This window comes from Ambystoma mexicanum, chromosome 9 (assembly GCF_040938575.1).
Source record: "Ambystoma mexicanum isolate Mex_15411 chromosome 9, UKY_AmexF1_1, whole genome shotgun sequence".
In the NCBI taxonomy this organism is placed as follows: domain Eukaryota; kingdom Metazoa; phylum Chordata; class Amphibia; order Caudata; family Ambystomatidae; genus Ambystoma; species Ambystoma mexicanum.
The window spans coordinates 1,426,171,131-1,426,191,428 of NC_090931.1; the positions used below are offsets into that span (position 1 = coordinate 1,426,171,131).

Genomic DNA, 20,298 nt, shown 5'->3' on the forward strand with positions numbered 1-20,298 from the left:
TGCGTGAGTATCAATTCGTTGCGTATGGAACAAGGATCGCATGTGTTTTTTCAGCGCGAGTGATTTTGCGCGTGAGAATCTCTTTTTGGCGTTTGAACTCAATAGCGCGGGTGTTTTTATTTCACGTGTCTCGCAGGAGAACATTATTGCGCGTGTGGATTATTGCGCGTGTGGATTATTGCGCGTGTGGATTTTTTGCGCGTGTGGATTATTTTGATCGCGAGTCTTCATCCGTTTGCGCGTGTTCTTCAACCAAGAAGATTTCTATGTGAAGTTCATCGTTAATTTAAATGGAAATAACCTGCGTGTGCATTTAGCACGTGTTTCTTCTTTCTTCAAGGATTCAAAGACTCAAGTTAATTATAAATAGTTTGAAAAGTTTTGAAAGGACAAGAAAGAATATTTTAAAGACAATCTAATTGAACAAGCAAGGCATGTTGGAAAAAAGACAAACAAAGAACTAAGACTTACAGTTTGCCTTAAGTAAGAAGTTGCTGTGAATTTCAAGTATCTCAAGTAAGAGAGATTTTCAGCTTCTTTATCAGCTTCTCTAAGAAATTTCAAGAGAAGAACCAGGTATGATTCTTAATTATTAGTTAAGGATTAATGTCTTCCCACTCATAAGGTTAAGTAAGTGAATTAAGGAAGTGTATCTGCTATTCTTTTATCCTCTGCAGGTTCAGCTCTGGTTAGCCTTGACGCAGTCTGCCTGGTGTTGTTTTGTTATCCCATTCCCCCTTTCCCTTTGGGGTGTAGTTTACAGAGCTGAATTGAAATCTAGTTCTGGGAAATACATCTCAGGGGGATTGTCGGGGGTTCAGCAGCTTCCGCGGATGCAGGACCTCTCAGCCTGACAGAATGAAAGGCCAATAATTTAGTCCGCCCGAGCTGTCATGAACCCCGACGAATCCATGGAGATGTTAGGATCTTTGATTAGGGAGTTACGGGAGAAATTGAAAATTTCTCGGGATGAAAATGCCTTACTTAGTCAAAAGGTGGATGACTTAAGTGTTAAAGTTACAGAAATTCAACAGAGGGGAGAAAGGAGAGAGGATGAGGTTTCAGGGGGTGCAGGTTCTCCACCTGAGTTAGAAAGAGAAGATCAGTTACCACACTTACAACGGGCGCCTCCAGTGGCAGAAGGGGTAAGGAGTATAATTATGCCAGTGCCTTTGGTGCCCCCAGAACGTTATCATGGGGATTCCAAGAGATTTAGGGTGTTTTTAACACAATGTGAATTACATTTTATGAGTAGACCAGAATTATTTCCATCGGATGCTTCTAAGATAACATTTATGTTGTCATATCTTTCTGGGGAAGCATCTGCTTGGGCTGGGTTGTTGGTGAGTCAAAAGAGTGTGGTTTTAGAAAATTATACCAGTTTTTTAGAGATATTCCGAAAAATGTTTGATAGAAGACAGTTATCTCTGGAAGTGGATGGTGAACTTTTAGAATTAAAACAAGGTAATAGAGACTTGATTGCTTATATAACACAATTTAAGTCCCTTGTGTTAGAAAGCAAGTGGCCCGAGGTTAAACAGGCCTCGTTGTTTTATCGGGGCCTTAGAGATGAGTTAAAGGATGCTTTGTCTGGAGTAGTTGAACGCCCTCCTACTTGTGAAGGTCTGATTGATTTGGTTATTCAATTGGACTTCCGTTTGAGTGAAAGGAAGGCAGAGAGACGTCATGGTCAGAGTGAGGTAAAGTCTATACTTAGAGTAGATAGACCTAAAATAGAGAGTAGACCCAAAGGGAATAATTCATCTCCAAGAATCAGAGGCCCGTTAACAGTGGAGGAAAAGACTAGGAGGAGAGATAATAATCTGTGTTTATACTGTGGAAGAGGTGGGCACTTTTTAGGAAACTGTCCTTACACTCCCAAGAAGACTTCTTCCTCAGCAGTCAAGATACAACAGATCGCCAATACGGTGCAGACAGCGGTTCCTCATATAACCATAAATGTATCCTTATTTTTTGATTTGGAGTGTAAGGGAAATGGTCCTGTAATGATTGACTCTGGTGCGACTGGGAATTTCATGGATTGGGGTCTGGCCAAATCGTTGGGAATTCCAATTATTCTGAAGGAGGTTGTAGAGCAGGCTAGGGCTGTTGATGGTACATGTTTATCTTCTGGTCCTATTACTCATAGAACTGGTTCTTTAACTTTGGAGTTATCAGGAGGTCACAGAGAGATAATTTCGTTTGAGTTAATTGATGCCCCTTTGTTGAAGATTATCTTGGGCATGCCTTGGCTTACTCTCCATAATCCCCTAATTGATTGGAGTGCTAGGACAATTGACATGCAATCCGATTTTTGTAAAGAGAATTGCTTTTCAGGAAGTCTTAGAGGAAGAGGTAAAACAAAGTAATTCCGTGTCTAGTTTTCTGGCTGAGACTGGAATTGGAGGTCATGATGTGGGAGCTGTAGTGGGTCAACTTCCCCAGTGTTACAAAGATTTCTGGGACGTATTTGATGAGAAAGTGGCAGGAGAATTACCACCCCATAGATCCTTTGATTGTAAAATTGAACTGGAGCCAGGAACAATTTTGCCTAGTAGTAGGGTATGAGAATGCATTACTTACCGTAAAAGCATTTCTGATGGTTGTATCTGCTTAGATTCACATGCTGTGCATAGGTCCGACATCCAGTGGTCACTGCGGAGTATTGCATTTTGTTTTTCGTAGTCGAAAAGGGGACGTCGACGAGGCGTGTCTGAAACACTATCCCTATAGTGACGTGCGTTGTACCCACAATCCCTCACGCGTCGAGGTCCCTCTGTTTGTATTTTTTCTGCCCTGAGGGAGCCTTCTAGACGTGAGTGAGTACAGAAAGAGAGAGAGAGATATATAAAGGAAGTCTATGTTCCTTCCATCCGAGCGGGGAGGAAGGGTGGGCGCATGTGAATCTAAGCAGATACAACCATCAGAAATGCTTTTACGGTAAGTAATGCATTCTCTTCTGATGTTTGTTAATCTGCTTAGAATCACATGCTGTGCATAGACTAGCGAGCAGTACCCGGAGTTGGCGGTGGGTTATGAGAAGGAACAGTAGAGAAAAGGTGTCGTAATACTGCCTGTCCCACCTGGGAGTCAGATCTAGAGTGTGTATCTAGACAGTAGTGTTTTGTAAAGGTGTGCACAGAACTCCAGGTAGCCGCTTTGCAGATGGACTCAAGGGGAACATTTGCAATGAATGCTATGGATGCCCCCGTGCCTCGAGTAGAGTGTGCTCTAGGCTTAAAGGGCAGTTCTCTCTTAGCAAGAGTATAGCAGAGAGTGATGCATTGAACAATCCATCTAGAAATAGTGGATTTTGAAACCGCATCTCCTCTTCCTGCTGCCACCGAGACGAAGAACTGATTAGTCTTCCTCAATGGTCTGGTTCTTTCCATGTAGAACATGACCGCCCTGCGTACATCGAGTGTGTGCAGAGTCCTTTCTCCCAAATTGGAAGGATTTTGAAAGAACGTTGGTAGTTCTATAGACTGGTTTACGTGGAATTTAGAAATAAATTTCGGAGCAAACCTAGGGTGAGTGCGTAGAACCACTTTATCTCTGTGAACTGTAACAAAGGGGTCTAGAATAGAAAGAGCCTGAAGTTCACTTACTCTCCTGATGGAGGTGATAGCTATTAAAAAAGCAGTCTTAAGAGTGATGTGTTTAAGAGATGCTTTGTGCATGGGTTCGAATGGAGAGCCCATGAGTCTGGTAAGTACCACATTAAGGTCCCATCCGGGAGCAGGGTCAGCTATCGGGGGGTGTATTCTTTTTACCCCCTCCATGAAGGCCTTTATAACTGGGATCCTCCACCACGACACTTTGAGTTGGGAAGTGGTGTATGCAGAAAGTGCCGCTAGGTGGACTTTAATGGAGTTAAACACTAGACCTGAATCCAAGAGATGGGTCAGGTATAGTACCACATGTGTGGGAGAGCAGTCAATAGGGTTGATGCTTTTACTCCTGCACCAGATGACAAATCTTTTCCACTTGCTAGAATAGCAGTGGCGAGTGTTCGGTTTTCTGGCTTCCCTGAGGATGTCCATGCATCTCTGCGGGAGTTGTAGATGTCCGAACTCTATGACCTCAGGAGCCAAGCTGCTAAGTTCATGGTCTGGGGGCATGGGTGCAGAGTCCTGCCCTTGTTCTGAGACAGCATGTTGTACGGGCAGGGGAGTCTTACTGGGGGAGATAGAGACATCTCCATCAAGTGAGCGAACCATGGTTGCCGTGCCCACAAAGGGGCCACTAGTATCATGGTCACTTGTCCCTGGTGCATCTTGTGCACCACCTTGTTGAGGAGGGGAGTCGGGGGAAAAGCGTAAACAAATTTCCCTGACCATTGCATCGATAGACCGTTCCCCTTGGATTGGTTCTGGGGGTACCTGGAGGCGTAACTTGGGCATTGAGAGTTCTCCAGGGTAGCGAACAGGTCTATTTCTGGGAATCCCCAACGTGTGAAGACGTCGAAGACGATGTCTTCGTGCAGACGCCATTCGTATTCTTCGGGCAGGGGGAAATCTCTGCTGAGACTGTCTGCCAGCAGATTGAGTTCCCCGGGTACATGTAGTGACAGTAGGAACATGTCCTGTTTGAGAGCCCACTTCCATATATTCTGGGCCAGCTTGGACAAGCCTGGAGAGTGGGTGCCCCCCTGCTTGTTGATGTAATACATGGCTGTAGTGCTGTCCGTAAGGACCATTACCGTCTTGCCTTGTAGGTGTTCTTGGAAGGCTTTTAGCGCCTTGAATACCGCTAGTAGCTCCAGTAGATTGATGTGTTTGGATGCTACGTTCGGAGTCCACACTCCGTGAGCAGTCTGATGGGATAGGTGAGCACCCCATCCTGTAAGGGATGCGTCTGTGGTTAGAGTGGCTTCCGCCACGGGTGTGGCAAAGGGTTTTCCTTTTTCCATGTTCCCCTTTGTCCACCACCGTAGCGAGAGAACCAAGGCCTGCGAGACCACCACTAGATCGTCCCATTGTCCGCTGGCCTGACACCACTGGCTGTTGAGCCACTCTTGCATTGGGCGCATGCGCAGGCGCGCGTGAGGTACCAAATAAATACACGACGCCATCATTCCTAGCAAGCGCATTGCTTTGCGTACCGTCACCTCTCGGCCGGTCACATATTGGGGGATCTGAAACAGCATGTTTTGGACCCTCTCTTTGGAGGGGAAGACGAGGCCGTCCCTTGTTTGAATTAGAGCCCCTAGGAATTGTTTGTTTTGACTGGGGTCTAGACTGGACTTCTTTTCGTTGATGGAGAAGCCCAGCTGGAACAAAAGGTCGACTGTCTTTTGGGTATTGGAGAAACATGTTTCGTAGGAATCCCCTGTTATGAGCCAGTCGTCGAGGTAAGGGTAAACTGGGATGGACAACCTGCGCAGGTGGGCCGCCGCCACTGCCAGTACCTTTGTGAATACCCTTGGTGCTGAAGCTATACCGAAGGGTAGCACCTTGAACTGGTAGTGTTTGCCCTCTATCATGAACCTTAGGTATTTTCTGTGCGCTGGCAACATTGAAATATGAAAGTATGCATCTTTCATGTCCAATGTTGTCATGTAATCTCCCTGCGAAAGCAGCGGGATCACCTCCTGTAAGGTCACCATACGAAACTTTTGGGGTTTGATAAACTTGTTCGCTGGGCGCAGATCTAATACAGGGCGCATGGTTAGATCCTTTTTGGGTACAAGGAAGTACACTGAATAAATACCTTCCGTTACCTGAGATAGAGGCACGACCTCTATGGCTCCTTTTTCCAGCAGTTGTTGTACTTCTTGGAGAAGGATGGCAAGATGTTCCGGCGTCAACCGCCGTCCCCTCGGGGGTCTGTAGGATGGGGAACTGTTGAATTCGATACAGTATCCGTGGGCTACGGTGGAAAGTACCCAACGGTCTGACGTTATCTCCTCCCATGCAGGAAGAAAGGATGTTATCCGGCCCCCGACCGGTGTTGCATGGGAGGGGACGCGAATCTTCGCGTCACTTGGAGTTGTTGGGGGCTTGGGAGCCTCTGGGGGTGGATCCCCGACCTCTCCCTTTGCCCCGGCGTTGGCCTCTTTGACTGTACTGGCCACTATTGGCTTGGTAATTTGTGGCAGGGTATTGCTGATGTTGACCTTGTTGTTGACGTTGGCCACGAAAAAAGCGCTTGTTACCATAGCCGCGTCTGGTAGTGGGCTTAGAGATCTGGTCAAGAGTCTTGATCGTGTCGAACTCTTTTTTGGCCATCTCTAGGGCTTCATCTACCGCTTTTCCGAAGAGGTTAGCGTCCTCGACAGGTTTATTTATTAAAGACGCCTGTGTCTCCGGTTTAAAGCCTGAGTTGCGCAGCCATACATGGCGCTTTAGGAGTATTCCTTGTACCAGGGAACGTCCTGCTGTTTCTGCCGCGTCCAGAGAGTTCTTAACAATGCTCTGGTTCACTTGTGTTCCCTCGCCAATGGTGGACAGTAGGCGTGTGCGTAAAGGCTCCGGTGCTTCCTCGGCGTCTTTTCGCAGTTTGGCCCACTGCGCGTCTGCGTAGCTCGCAAGCAAGGAATTGTTGTTGGCAATTCTTGCTGAGAAGGCAGCCGAGGAAGTAACTCTTTTTGCAAGGGCATATAGCCTCTTGCCCTCCTTGTCAGGGGGTGCCTCACTGGTGGAAAGCGGTACCCCTGCCCTCTTTCTAGTATTAGAGACCACTAGGGAGTCCGGTATGGAATGTCCCTTAATGTAGAGCGGGTCTGAGGGAGAAGGAGCGAAAAGTTTTTCAATCCGTGGATTGACCCCTCTGATCAATGCGGGAGTGGCCAGCGAAGGGATGATCCTCCTTTTCACAGAAGCGAGGAGTGGGATGGTTTGGCTGACCGGGGGTTTTTCTTTAATTACTCTCTCAACAAAGTCTAATTCTGGAGAGAGTTCCCCCGTGTCTAGTTCGAAGTGCGCTGCCGCTCTGCGCAACAGAGCATTGAAAGTGGGTTGGTCGTCAATAGGAGACGTGTTTCTAACTGGGGAAATGTCCGGAGGAGTTAGATTTAGGACATCAGTGTCGGAGCACACTGATGGTGATTGCCAGGGGTGTGAAGGTCCTTCTCCTGGGCTAACCCCGAAGCCTTCTTCTATAATGTCTGTTTGGTCTTCTAGACATTCCTCCTGGTTCTGTCCTTCGTTGTCCATGAAATCATCCCCTTCCTCGAAGTATTGTTCCTCCCCAGTGAGGTCATAAACATCTTGGAAGTCTGAGGCTGTGTCCAGCAGGGGATCGACCAGCCTTGGATTTTTGGCCCTGGGTTCCTCTTGAGGCCATTCTCTAGTCCTCTTGTGAGTTAGAGAGGCCTGGGTACTCATAAACCTCTCCATCTTCTCCATACAGAGGTGGAGTCTTTCCATAGTTTCATGGGGTACCCCAGAGCGGTCTAGCGGGGGAAAATTCGAGTTGTCTACCTCGAAATGTCTCGACCTCTCCCAAAGCGTCGAGGAAAGTGTCCCGTCGCCCTCTTCAAACCCTTCAGGTGAGTCGGGAGACTCCCTGACTGAAGGGGGTAGTCCCTGCTTCCCTTCAGGTTTTTTCGGCGTATCCTTTTTCTGCGTGACGCTCGACGAAATCTTCGGCGTACGCTTTTGGGCGTCGGCTACAACGATCCTTGCTAGGCTATCGGCGACTCTCTTGTCGGCGACTAGTTTGTCGGCGGAAGATTGAGTCTTCGACGCTATAGGTGTCGAGCGGTGTACGGCGGTCTGCGCCTTCTGTTGATGCGCACCCGCCGATGGTTTGGTGGTGGCGCCCTTGTTTGCCGAAAGCCCAGTCGCAGGTCGCGGCTGCGGTTGCGAGAGGGGCTTCGAACCCGAACGGTCCGAGGAGGCCGCCGGTGGAACCTGCGTCTCCTTGGGCGCCGAAGCTCTCTTCGACTTAGACGAAGAAGAGCCTTGGGTTGTGTGTTTATCCTTGTGTGAATCTTTGTGTGCGTCAGTGTCGCCGGGGTGTTCATCCCCATAAGCAGGGCGTGAGCCGAGCCCGTCGGGGCCAGGGACAGACGACGAAGCGCGTGAGCGCTCCTTAGAGGGGGTTTCGACTTCCGCAGCGGAGGTCGTGTTATCGCGTTCCTCGTCACTGTCGGTGGTAGCAGCGGCGGGTGAACCTTCGGCCTTCGACATCGCGTAGGCCGCCCACCTTTTAACCCTACGGTCTTTAAGAGTTTTAGGCTTAAGAAGCCGACAAGCCGCGCACCCTTCCTCCTTGTGATCGAGGGGCAAGCAGCGGTTACACCGTGAGTGCTTGTCCTTCCAAGTGAATTTGCCTTTACAAAGTGGGCAAAACCTAAATGGTGTCCTCTCCATAGCAGAGGCAATAAATCGCGATAAACACCCCCAGGGAAAGGAAGGGGAAAGGGAAAGGCATTCTCAGAAAGACCCAGAGATGTCCCACGACCCCACTCTCCCTACTGTATGTGGCCAGCGAGGCCAGGCCACGTGTTCGGCAGCGCCGAAGATTTCCTCCGCTCGACCCTCCGTCGATGATTTTGCTCGGCGGAGAACAGCTACACTGCGTCGAGGGAGTGTTGTATTAATCTTCGTAGAAGAAACGACCAAAGGTCGAGGTTTGCAATGTCTCTCGAGGAGCTCCGCGTGAAGGCGACCAGAAGCTGGGCGGAAAAAAACAATCTGAGGGACCTCGACGCGTGAGGGATTGTGGGTACAACGCACGTCACTATAGGGATAGTGTTTCAGACACGCCTCGTCGACGTCCCCTTTTCGACTACGAAAAACAAAATGCAATACTCCGCAGTGACCACTGGATGTCGGACCTATGCACAGCATGTGATTCTAAGCAGATTAACAAACATCAGAAATGCTCTTACTGAGAAAGAGAATGATTATTTAAAAGAATATTTGTCGGAAAATTTGGCCAAAGGTTTTATTCGTCATTCTAAGTCACCTGCGGCCTCTCCTTTATTTTTTGTACCAAAACCGGATGGCTCGCTTAGAACTTGCATAGATTATCGAGCAGTTAACAAAGTCACTATTAAGAACCGGTATCCTCTTCCTCTCATCTCAGAAATGCTTAATCAAATACAAGGAGCCAATATTTTCTCTAAATTAGATCTGAGAGGAGCTTACCATCTTGTACGTGTGCAGGAAGGGGACGAATGGAAGACAGCGTTTAAGACCAGATTTGGGCTGTTTGAATATCAAGTTATGCCATTCGGTCTATGTAATGCTCCAGCGGCTTTCCAATTTTTCATTGATGAGGTTTTTAGAGAATACTTGGATATTTTTGTTGTCGTTTATATCGATGATATTTTGATTTTCTCTTCTGACCTAGATCAACATCAGAAACATGTGCGCTTGGTGTTACAAAAGTTGCGAGAAAATCATTTGTTTGCTAAATTGGAAAAAAGTCAATTTCATACCGATTCTGTGGAGTTTTTAGGTTTTATAATTTCACCTAAGGGCTTAGAAATGAATCCTAAAAAAGTGCAAGCTGTTCTTGAATGGCCCCCTCCTACTAAGGTTAAGGAAATACAAAGTTTCTTAGGGTTTGCCAATTTTTATAGGAGATTTATAGAAGGTTTTTCTCGGCTGGTTGCTCCTATAACGAGACTTTTTTCAAAAGGAGTGAAATTTGACTGGGACCTTGAAGCAGAAAAGGCTTTTCAAGAGTTAAAACAAAGATTTACTTCTAGTCCAATTTTAATTCATCCAGATCTTTCTAAACCTTTTTTTGTGGAGGCGGACGCTTCAAATTTAGCGTTGGGGGCGGTGCTTTCTCAAAGGAATGAAACTACTGGTCAAATACATCCAGTTGCATTCTTTTCTAGAAAGTTTTCTGCTGCTGAAGTGAACTACACAATTGCTGATCGGGAACTGTTAGCAATAAAGTCCGCTTTTGAAGAATGGAGACATTTTCTTAAAGGAGCAAGACATACAGTAACGGTCCTTACTGATCACCGAAATTTATTGTTTTTAAAATCTGCAAGAACTTTGTCTCCATGACAACTTCGTTGGTCTTTGTTCTTTGCAGATTATGATTTCATTGTGACTTTTAAACCCGGAAGTCAGAACAAAAAAGCTGATGCGTTATCTCGCCAATTTCCGGGAAGTGAAGACAAAGATTATAGAACCAGAACCTATAATTGCTCCAGAACATTTTTTGTTAGCTGGAGCCATTAAAGAAATAGATTTTTTGAATGAAGTTCGTCAAAATATGTCCTTACAGAAGATGGAGGAGTGGGTGAGACTGGATCCTGCTAGAAAGTTGAAAGACAATCTTCCTTTTTTTGATAACAAGCTTTATGTACCTACTGATGAGTTGAGAGAAAAGGTTTTGAGAAATTGTCATGAATCCATTTTAGCAGGACATCCTGGGTTCAGAAAAACTCTGGAACTGGTTCGAAGGAATTTTTGGTGGGAAAAAATTCGCCAAGACACATTGAATTTTGTTAAAACTTGTGTAGTCTGTGCACAAGCGAAAAGTCAAGTTGGGAAGCCGCATGGTTTATTGGAGCCGTTACCTGTTCCTCCTCGTCCTTGGCACACAATTTCTATGGATTTCATAGTTGATCTCCCTCAAGATAAGGGTTGTACTACCATTCTTGTTGTGGTCGATCTTCTTACTAAAGAAGCACATTTTTTACCAATAGAGGGAGAGGTTACCGCGGAAAAACTGGCTCATAGTTTTTTGCAAGGTGTAGTTCGACTACATGGACTCCCAAGTCAAGTTATCTCTGACAGGGGATCTCAATTTATTTCAAAATTCTGGAGGGCCTTCTGTAAGAAACTTGGAGTGGAAGTTAGTTTGACTTCTGGGTATCATCCGGAAAGTAATGGACAAGTGGAGAGAGTAAATCAAGAATTGGAGAAGTTTTTAAGGTGTTATTTACAAGCTAGAGAGGAATGGGTGGATTTGGTGTAGTTGGCAGAATTCTCTTACAATTGTGGAAAAGATGCTACTTCTATGTCCCCTTTCTTGTTGGGTCGTGGGTTTCATCCTCGCTTTCTGAGTTTTGAGGTGTTGGAGGAGGATTCAGGGAATCCTAGAGTGGAAGATCGTTTGTTGATAATGAAAAATAACTTGGATAGAGCAAAAAAGGTTCTGGGAGAAAATAAGTTGAAATATAAGAGATATGCCGATTTGAGAAGAAAAACTGTTCCTGAATATAAGGTGGGAGACTTAGTTTGGCTTTCTACCCGATACCTGAAAATTAAGGGGAAGAATAAGTTCAGTCCAAGATTTGTAGGCCCTTTTGAGGTAGAGAAAATCATCAACCCTGTGGCAGTACGATTGAAATTACCCAAGCAGTTGAAGGTACATCCTACTTTTCATGTTAGTCTTTTAAAACCAGTTTGTTCAGGAACTAGATTCAGAACACCACCTTCCCCTGTGATTTTGGAGGATTCATCTGAGGAATTTGTGGTTAAACAAATTTTGGATTCTAGGAAAGTGAGAGGAAGGTTGCAGTATATGATTGATTGGGAGGGATATGGACCGGAGGAACGATCTTGGGAAGATTCAGTTGATGTACATGCCCCCCGTTTAGTTGCTAAGTTTCACGCTAAAAACCCACACAAGATAGGCCCAGAGACTGGGCATTAGGAGGGGGGTACTGTCAGGTTTCCTTCTCTTATTCAAGTTTCCTTTCCATTATTTATCCTTTTCAGATTAGCTTTGTGTGGGTGGGAAGTTTTCCATTATAGTTGGTTAGGCCTTAACCTGCTGATTCAGAATCCTGGTTCTGACCCAAGGCAAGATGGAGCCTCACAGTGACAGCTCTGATTGGCTAGAAGACAATGCTGAACAACAATGAACATTCTAAACTGTCACTCTGTGCCTTTCATCATCAAAACCCCATCTGAGAGGACGTGTTTAGTGGCTGCTCCTGCTTTAGTCTTAGGCCTGGTGGATTTTATCCTTCAGACCTCAGCAGTTGAGCGGCTACTTTCTTGGGGATTACAGGAGAAGTCATCAGCTGGCAGGAATTCGTTTTTGAAGACAGGAAAAGCAGGAAATCTTTGTGAATCCGCTCAGGAGATAAGTGACTTTATTTTTACTGAAAATCTGTTCATCTAAATAACATTCTCCTTGAAAATTCGTTAAAAGTAGTGTTTCTACTAAAACTATTGAACTCCCGGAGTGCGCTTGTGTTTCCAGTGCGGTGTTCCGTAGCGCGAGATTTTAACTGTCGCGTGCGAATTCAAGTGCGCGCGTGCTTTCTAGCGTGGGTGTTCTGAGCGCGAGTGGAGGTTGATCTCGTGCAATTTTAAACGCGCGTGTATTTTATAGCGCAGGTGATCCTTTGCGCGAAAAGCTATACGCTGCGTGTGAACTAAAGAGCGCGTGCGATTTCATAGCGCGGGTGATCCTTAGCGCGAGAAACTATACGCCGCGTGAGAACTACAAAGCGCGTGTGATTTTTAGCGCGGGTGTTCAGCGCGCGAGAATCTGTTCGTCGCGTGCGATGTAAGTGCGCGTGTATTTCATAGCGCGAGTGTTTCTTTGCGTGAGTATCAATTCGTTGCGTATGGAACAAGGATCGCGTGTGTTTTTTCAGCGCGAGTGATTTTGCACGTGAGAATCTTTTTGGCATTTGAACTCAATAGCGCGGGTGTTTTTATTTCACGTGTCTCGCAGGAGAACATTATTGCGCGTGTGGATTATTGCGCGTGTGGATTATTGCGCGTGTGGATTTTTTGCGCGTGTGGATTTTGATCGCGCGTCTTCATCCGTTTGCGCGTGTTCTTCAACCAAGAAGATTTCTATGTGAAGTTCATCGTTAATTTAAATGGAAATAACCTGCGTGTGCATTTAGCACGTGTTTCTTCTTTCTTCAAGGATTCAAAGACTCAAGTTAATTATAAATAGTTTGAAAAGATTTGAAAGGACAAGAAAGAATATTTTAAAGACAATCTAATTGAACAAGCAAGGCATGTTGGAAAAAAGACAAACAAAGAACTAAGACTTACAGTTTGCCTTAAGTAAGAAGTTGCTGTGAATTTCAAGTATCTCAAGTAAGAGAGATTTTCAGCTTCTTTATCAGCTTCTCTAAGAAATTTCAAGAGAAGAACCAGGTATGATTCTTAATTATTAGTTAAGGATTAATGTCTTCCCACTCATAAGGTTAAGTAAGTGAATTAAGGAAGTGTATCTGCTATTCTTTTATCCTCTGCAGGTTCAGCTCTGGTTAGCCTTGACGCAGTCTGCCTGGTGTTGTTTTGTTATCCCATTCCCCCTTTCCCTTTGGGGTGTAGTTTACAGAGCTGAATTGAAATCTAGTTCTGGGAAATACATCTCAGGGGGATTGTCGGGGGTTCAGCAGCTTCCGCGGATGCAGGACCTCTCAGCCTGACATAGACTGCCTTGTAACAGCACTCGGTCCTGCGGTTAAGGCCCAAGCTAAAAAACCTTGCTTGGCTGGGACATATACCCTGGGCCCCGAGCTTGTACTGGCGGATCCAGAATGCTGCTGCAGGTGGTACAGCTATATTATAACTTTGAAATGTTGGTGAACTATTGTCCACAATGGGTTAGTTTAGGGCAGGGGTGCATAACTGATTTTGACAGAGGGCCGAAAGTACCCTAAATGATAGCTATAGTGGGCCGAAAAGTAAATGTGGGTGGGGCGGTAGGCGTGGCGTGGCGGGAGGCTTTTTCAACCCCTAATTTTTATTAAACACTATGCCCCATGGCTCCCACCCCTCATGCAAACACTATGCCCCATGGCCCCCACTCCCCAACCAAACACTATGCCCCATGGCCCCCACCCCTCATGCAAACACTATGCCCCAAGACACCCCCCCTCAGCCAAACACTATGCCCCATGGCCCCCACCCCTCAAGCAAACACTATGCCCCAAGACAACCCCCCTCATGCAAACACTAGGCCCCATGCCACCAAGCATGCACCATGCATACATACTCATACAGACCCCCAACCCCCCCACCCCTGCATACAAACAAGCATACACCATGCACCCATACAGACCCGAACCCCCCCACCCCAAACTAAGCACACAAACCCACAAGCATACACCATGCACCCATACAGACCCCACCCCCAACTCACCATACAAACTCACAACCATGCACCCATACAGACCCGAACCCCCCACCCCCAACTCACCATACAAACTCACATGCATACACCATTCATCCATACATACCTGGACCCCCCACCTCCCCAAACAAACTCACAAGCATGCACGCATACAGACCCGGACCTCCCACCCCCACATCTCAACATACACTTCACTTGACCACAAACACATTCAAGCAGACCTGACACACCCCCCCCCCCGCATCTCAACATACATACAAAAACAAAAAACACAGTCAGGACGGACCCGAGACAGACACACAAACGTACAGCCCAGCCCCCCCGCCCCCCAATGTACTTACCCAGACGTGCTGGAACGCTGGCGAGGCTTCTGGCACTACGGCTGGCGTGGCAAGCAAGGCTGAAATTCCTTACGGCATCAAGCCTTACTGGCCACGCCAGCCGTAGTGCTGGCACTCCATTGGCACAGCACACACGCACTACGTGGCTCGTAGGAGCTGCGTGGTTCGTGTGAGCCCGAAAGACAACAAAGACTTTCCTAATAGAGGGCGACCGATGCTGCTTGCGGGCCGCCCTCCATTAGGAAAGTCTTTGTGCCTCGCGGGCCGGAAAAAACGGCATGGCGGGCCTCAACTGGACCGTGGGCCGTATGTTGTGCACCCATGGTTTAGGGCCTTTAACCACTGTTACAACGCCTGATGTTTCTCACCAGAAAGTATGCCCAGTGGCTCCCTTAGCCAAAGTTTCACCAGGACCATGTTCACTACACCGTTCTGAGCACTTCCTCCAGCTTTTCTCTTTTCTTTCCAACCTATTTTTTATCAAAACAAAAGGTGATGGCTGGAAGGTTTATAATTAAGCAATAATCCCCAAGCTGGGGGGCATTACAGTCAGGTAATGCCCCGGGGCCCATAGTTACAGGCCCGGCGAGGGGATTATTGCTATTACCCATGTCTGTTGGACCAGGGTACTAAGAACTTCTTTCTGCGTTTCAGAAAGGAAGAGGAAAAAAAAAGAAACGGCTGCCGTCAGTTTTTTCCTTTCAATGGCGCCCATTGAATTTTTTTTTAAAGTAAACCACAAAATGGCTGACATGGAAAGGAAGAAGGGACGACTGTAGTCCCATCTTCCCTTCCATGGCGGCCTGTTGCAGATCGGCAGTGGGCGTGCTAGAGACTGAAGTGTTTCCAGGGCATCCACTCCCCAAGAGGAGCCATAAAGCAGGTAAGTGGGGGGGAAGGGAAGAGAAATCTCTGGAGGGGGGAGGCGAGCGTGGAGCAGAGCACCGGCTTCCAGCCAGGAGGAGGCCTCCAGCCAGGAGGAGGCTTGGAGCAGGGGAATTATGTGATAATTCCCCCGTTCCGAGCCTCCTCCTTGGCTGGGAGCAGAGGTGTTGCTGGGGGGGGTGGGGGGGGCTAAAGCCTCTGGTAATTTGGTTGTAGCCCCGGATAGAAGCTCTGGGGTTACAACCTAAAAGGCTAGCCAGCCCACAGTCCCGACAGTCCCAAAATTCACATAGCCCCAGATCTTTTCCTGATCTAGCAACACCCCTGGCTGGGAGGCTGTCCCGCTGTCCCCCTCCCCCCCTGCCAGGTACTAATTAATCTTCAATCTCTGACAGTTGCCCTGGGTAACCCTCCAGACCATTGTTCTTCACCTGCAAAGCCATTACAGAAGGGGAAAGACCATATGCAAATCAGACTTGGTCCAACCTCCAAAGATGGTTTTGTTTTGTCTAAGTCAACCCAAGTGGGAGGGGTATGCCCAGACGCGGGTCCCATGCCTGCTGGGCCTAGAGACCCAAGCTACTCATCACCAATGATGCTCAATGAGGCCGAAACATTTCTGGGGATGCTTGTGGTCTCGTGCAGAAAGGATGTGACCTAGCAGTTCGGGCTCGACTGCCCCTTTTGGGGTGGGACCAAACGTAATTTGCATGTGGTCTTTCCCCTTCGTGTAATGTTTTGGCAGGTGAAGAACAATGGTTTGGAGGGTTGCCCAGAGCTGTTGCAGAGGGTACGATTAATTCTAAACCTTCCAGTCTAACCCATTTCTAACTAGTTTTGATTTAGCCCTGTTGCATTACAGCCTTGGGGAGAAGGGCTGTAACAGTCATCAGTCCTTATCCTCAGTATGCACCCTCCGCTTTGCCTCAGGCTCATAACTCTGGTGTGGGTCAATTAACACCCGTTACAGCCCTCCTGCCCTTGGCTTGATTGCCTCACTAGAAGCCTGCACCCTAGCATTTTCTTTTGATCTTCTTACGGTTTCCAGCCCTCTAGCTAATTAGCAAGTGTGAAATGGAGTCTCTAACCACCTGTAAAGGCTGCACTGCAAGCTTCCCTTTGCGAGGTGCACACACAGCACTGGGCAAGGAGACATGGACACGCTCAGTTAATGTAAACCCCCTGGCGAGGATAACATTGGATCACTCTGCACAAGCCCTCACCATCGGGCTCCATCGACTCCTAGGTGACCTCTTTGGAGGGTCCTCGCCTTCAGCTTGAGCTCCGTAACATGTGCAGCAGTCACCTGCCACATAACCAGACCCTCTGGCGCAAGCATTAGCACCTCAATGAAACCAGACCAGATTAAAAGGCTGGAGGTGTATGGACGACAAGGCCGTTTACTGGTTGCACACCATTTTCTAAATTGTTCATGGAATTGTAATTCTTTTACTTTCTACACCCAGTCATCTTCATCTACCACTTGCACTCTCAATGTAGTCGTGCAAGCCCCCTTTTGTGTCCCGGGTAAATGGGGATTTTAAAAGCAGGCGCTCTCAGCAGCTCCTGGGTAACGGACCTCACCTGGTAAGCAGGAGCAACTTCTGGGTTAGTGAGGAGTTCGACAATGATGTGCCACAACTTCGCCACACGCTGCAAACAACAACTTTGTCTCTATTAAATAGCACCAATCGTACTGCGACTCATCTAGATTTGCTCTTTGCATCGATTCCCAAACACAGAGTTCTTGGAACGTGGGCATGATTGCATAGCACCGTTTGGCACAGGGAGGGTCAGAGTCGACTTCTTGTAGAGGTTAGTGTCAAGCTAAAGCTACATTTCGACCCGTGCCTATTAGCTCAGTCCTCCCAATCTCTCTGCACCTGCCGAGTTAACCGGGCAGCCCTTTTGAGTTTTTCTAATTCTGTGAAACACTTTGGGGGTGAGGGAGTTGGGGCAGGGAAGAGAGGAATCCTTTTTTAAATAAACACAAATGCAATAAAAATGGGTTCCTCAGTGGTGGCATACACTAGCTCTGCCTATACCAGTACTGGCTCCTCTTCCAAGTCCTACACTAAAAACATGTGAGCATACTAGCTGCTCATCACTCCTCCTGAAAGGGGCTATGCACTGTTCCTTACCATCCGTGTTTTCACTTCAGCTCAGTTTCCAATCGAAAACTCTGTTCACCTGCTTTATGTTTCAATTTTTGTAACCACTGTTGTAGTTTACGCGCTCACTTCATGAAAATGTGAGGTGCTTAGAAACAGCATCAAATGCTACATGAAGCTGAAGATGTAGGTCCTTCCACCTTACGTTCCACACGTATCAGTGTCTGACTACAAATGTTAGTGTTAATTGTAGAAGCCGGTCCAGCAGAGATCCCTTGCCCCTTATAGTTGACCCTTCCGCCCCACCCCTTTTTTTGCAAGGATCATCGTAGTATACTCACAAACACAGCCAGCAGGATGACATTCCAGGGGAAACGCCTCCTAAGAAAGGAGAAAGGTTGCAACATGTCAGCTCAAGTGATCTCAATGTCTAGAGGACTACAAGGAGTGAGAGTGAGTGACAGTACCACCCCCTACCTCTGCCATTCCCATAACACAGGGCTGTCCACTCCAGGCCACGAGGGATGGAATCCTGACCGGTTTTCAGGATATTCCGCAATATTCATGAGCAAAAATGTGCAAATCACTGTATGCAAATTCTTCTAATGAATATTAATGAGGGGGATCCTGAAAATCCAACATGGATCCTGGCCTCGAGGCCTGGAGTTCCACAGCGCTGCTATAACCACTTCACTGGCACATAAGCACACAAACGATCAATTATATAAGACTAAGGAGGGCTTCAGCCGCCTATGTTGGGTGTCCAAGGTTAAGCACAGGCCTGTTTTTACTCTATGGCAAACAGTGGTGGAAAAAGAAAAAGGAACTAGTGTACTCTGCCTGCATCCAAAAAGGAGGGTGTGCAATGGTGTGACAGATGGGAGGGGCGTGGGCAGGAGGGACAGAGCGATGCAGGTAGGGCTTGACCTTTGGTTTGCAGTTTTCAATGGATCTTTTTCTATTATGACCAGACTAGACATTGGCTGGAACAATACAAAAAAATGGCACTAGATTCATCCCCGACAGAAATATCAGAACAAAATATTGAAAAATAGAAATCTTTGATACAGCTTAAGCAAGATAATATTTGACAAACATCTCTTTAGAGCATGTTCGTAACCATAATAATGTCCTGCGTATTCAGCAATTGTAAGCAAAGCCCCCCCCCCCCTTTGGATTCTAGGACATGTCGTTTTTCTCTTTTCCATTTGGAATTTAGGACAACTACAAGTCCCAGAATTGCAAGCAAAAACAGGATTGGGTGGCCTTCTCACGTACGGCCAAGGGACACTTTAGAGCACTGACGGTCAGGAAACGAGTGACAGAACTGTGCCACGGTGCCAACGCCCCAGAAAGGAAAGGTTGGGGGTGAGAAGGAGCCACTTGTCGAGGGACCATGCAGTAAACGTTGTCCATTCACCTTTTGAAAGGGCGGACGCAGCTGAACCCCGCCCCCCACCCTCCCTCCTCCGTGTGTTTAAGGAATTCAAAACTATATATACACTTTGCTGCACACACTTGTGCCGCAGCCAAGACTCAAACCCTGTTGATGCGACATGGAGGTGAGAAACCGAGCAACAAGACTGCACACATAGCTGAGCATGGATCACTAACATTTTTGGGTATGGACATCCTGGTATACAGGACCCCTAAAAGAAACTCGCATTAGAGCTATTCTTCAGTGATGAAGCTGCAAACACTTGTCCTGGTAAGCATTAAGAAACACGCATTTATCCAACCAAAGTCTGATTCTTAATAAGGTCTTTGGCTAGAAGGCATTTCCAAAGAATCGCCAATGCCCCCCTCCCCTCCCCACCCCCCCCAACCCCTCCCTGTTGCCCCCCCAGCTCAATTTGGCAGGGCACTTAAAAGCACGTGGCTTATATCTTCAGATAGAGCTTCTTGTGAGCACGGCAATTGCAGCCTAAATCAAAATGAAAATGACCACGTATCAGTGAGGAACCTTTAAAAGTTAAATTGGGCCAGGGACTCAAGACCCAATGCAGGACAGGACAAAGTCAGTTTGCCAGAGGTGGCTTGCCATAACGGACTACACTACGCCCTATTAGAACATTACCAAAACCATCGAATGGTATTTGGACCATCAACTAATAAATGACCTGGGACTGGGTAAAGCTGGAGACCATCTCTGTTTCTTCCCTCTCTCTGTCGTCCCTCTCTGGCTCGCGTTCTTCCCTTCGCTCATAGTCTAATCCTCCTTCCGCATGTGATCTCTCCGGGGTCCTCGCTCTTTCTTGTCTCTTCTGATAAAGGGCTACTCTTTCCAGATTCCACGTGCGCCCATCTTCGGTGCGAACATGGTTGGTTCCCCTGTGACTCACTTTGATGGGTCTGCTGAACCGCGAGCCTGTGATTTGATCTTTTTTTTGCAGTCCTATTTTGACCCAATTTCCCCTTCCCATGTCTGATGCTTGCTTGGTTCTTCTTCTTCGGTCACTCCATGTTTTCATGCGTGCCTTGCCGTTTTCAATTCTCCACACCACCTCTGACATGTCCACCGCTTCATCCTCTCTTACTTTGGACAGCCATGGGCGTATGAGCGTGGAGGCTGCACTCCTCCCTCTCAACATTCGAAATGGGGATATTTGCGTGATCCCGTTGGGAGTGAGCCTGTGGGCCGCTATAGCCTCCTTGGTTGTTTTCAGTGGGTCCATTCCAGAGGCTGTGGCTAGTTGGATGGCCCCTTTAATGAACCTGTTGGCCCTTTCTACGAGCCCATTGGCTTGGGGATGATACAAAGCCGCTTTCTTTTGGCCTATATGGTGCTTTCTCAGGAATTGTTCCATGTCCCGTGATATAAATTGTACCCCATTGTCCGTCACTACCTCCTTGGGGAGGCCTTCCCTTTGAAAAATTTCAGTGAGGACTTCGATTACTGTCGCGGTGGTGATGTTCGGGACGAACTCCGC

At 47.3% G+C, this 20,298-nt stretch overlaps 1 protein-coding gene across 2 annotated transcripts in view; it reads right to left on the reverse strand.

Moving 5' to 3' along the window:
- TMBIM1 (transmembrane BAX inhibitor motif containing 1) overlaps positions 1-20,298 on the reverse strand; it is a 280,929-nt gene that overhangs the window by 50,255 nt on the left and 210,376 nt on the right. For both annotated transcript variants that reach the window (XM_069616828.1, XM_069616829.1), the window contains exon 7: positions 17,710-17,749. In XM_069616828.1, coding sequence (XP_069472929.1) covers positions 17,710-17,749 — 40 coding nt within the window. The remainder of the gene's footprint in view (positions 1-17,709; positions 17,750-20,298) is intronic.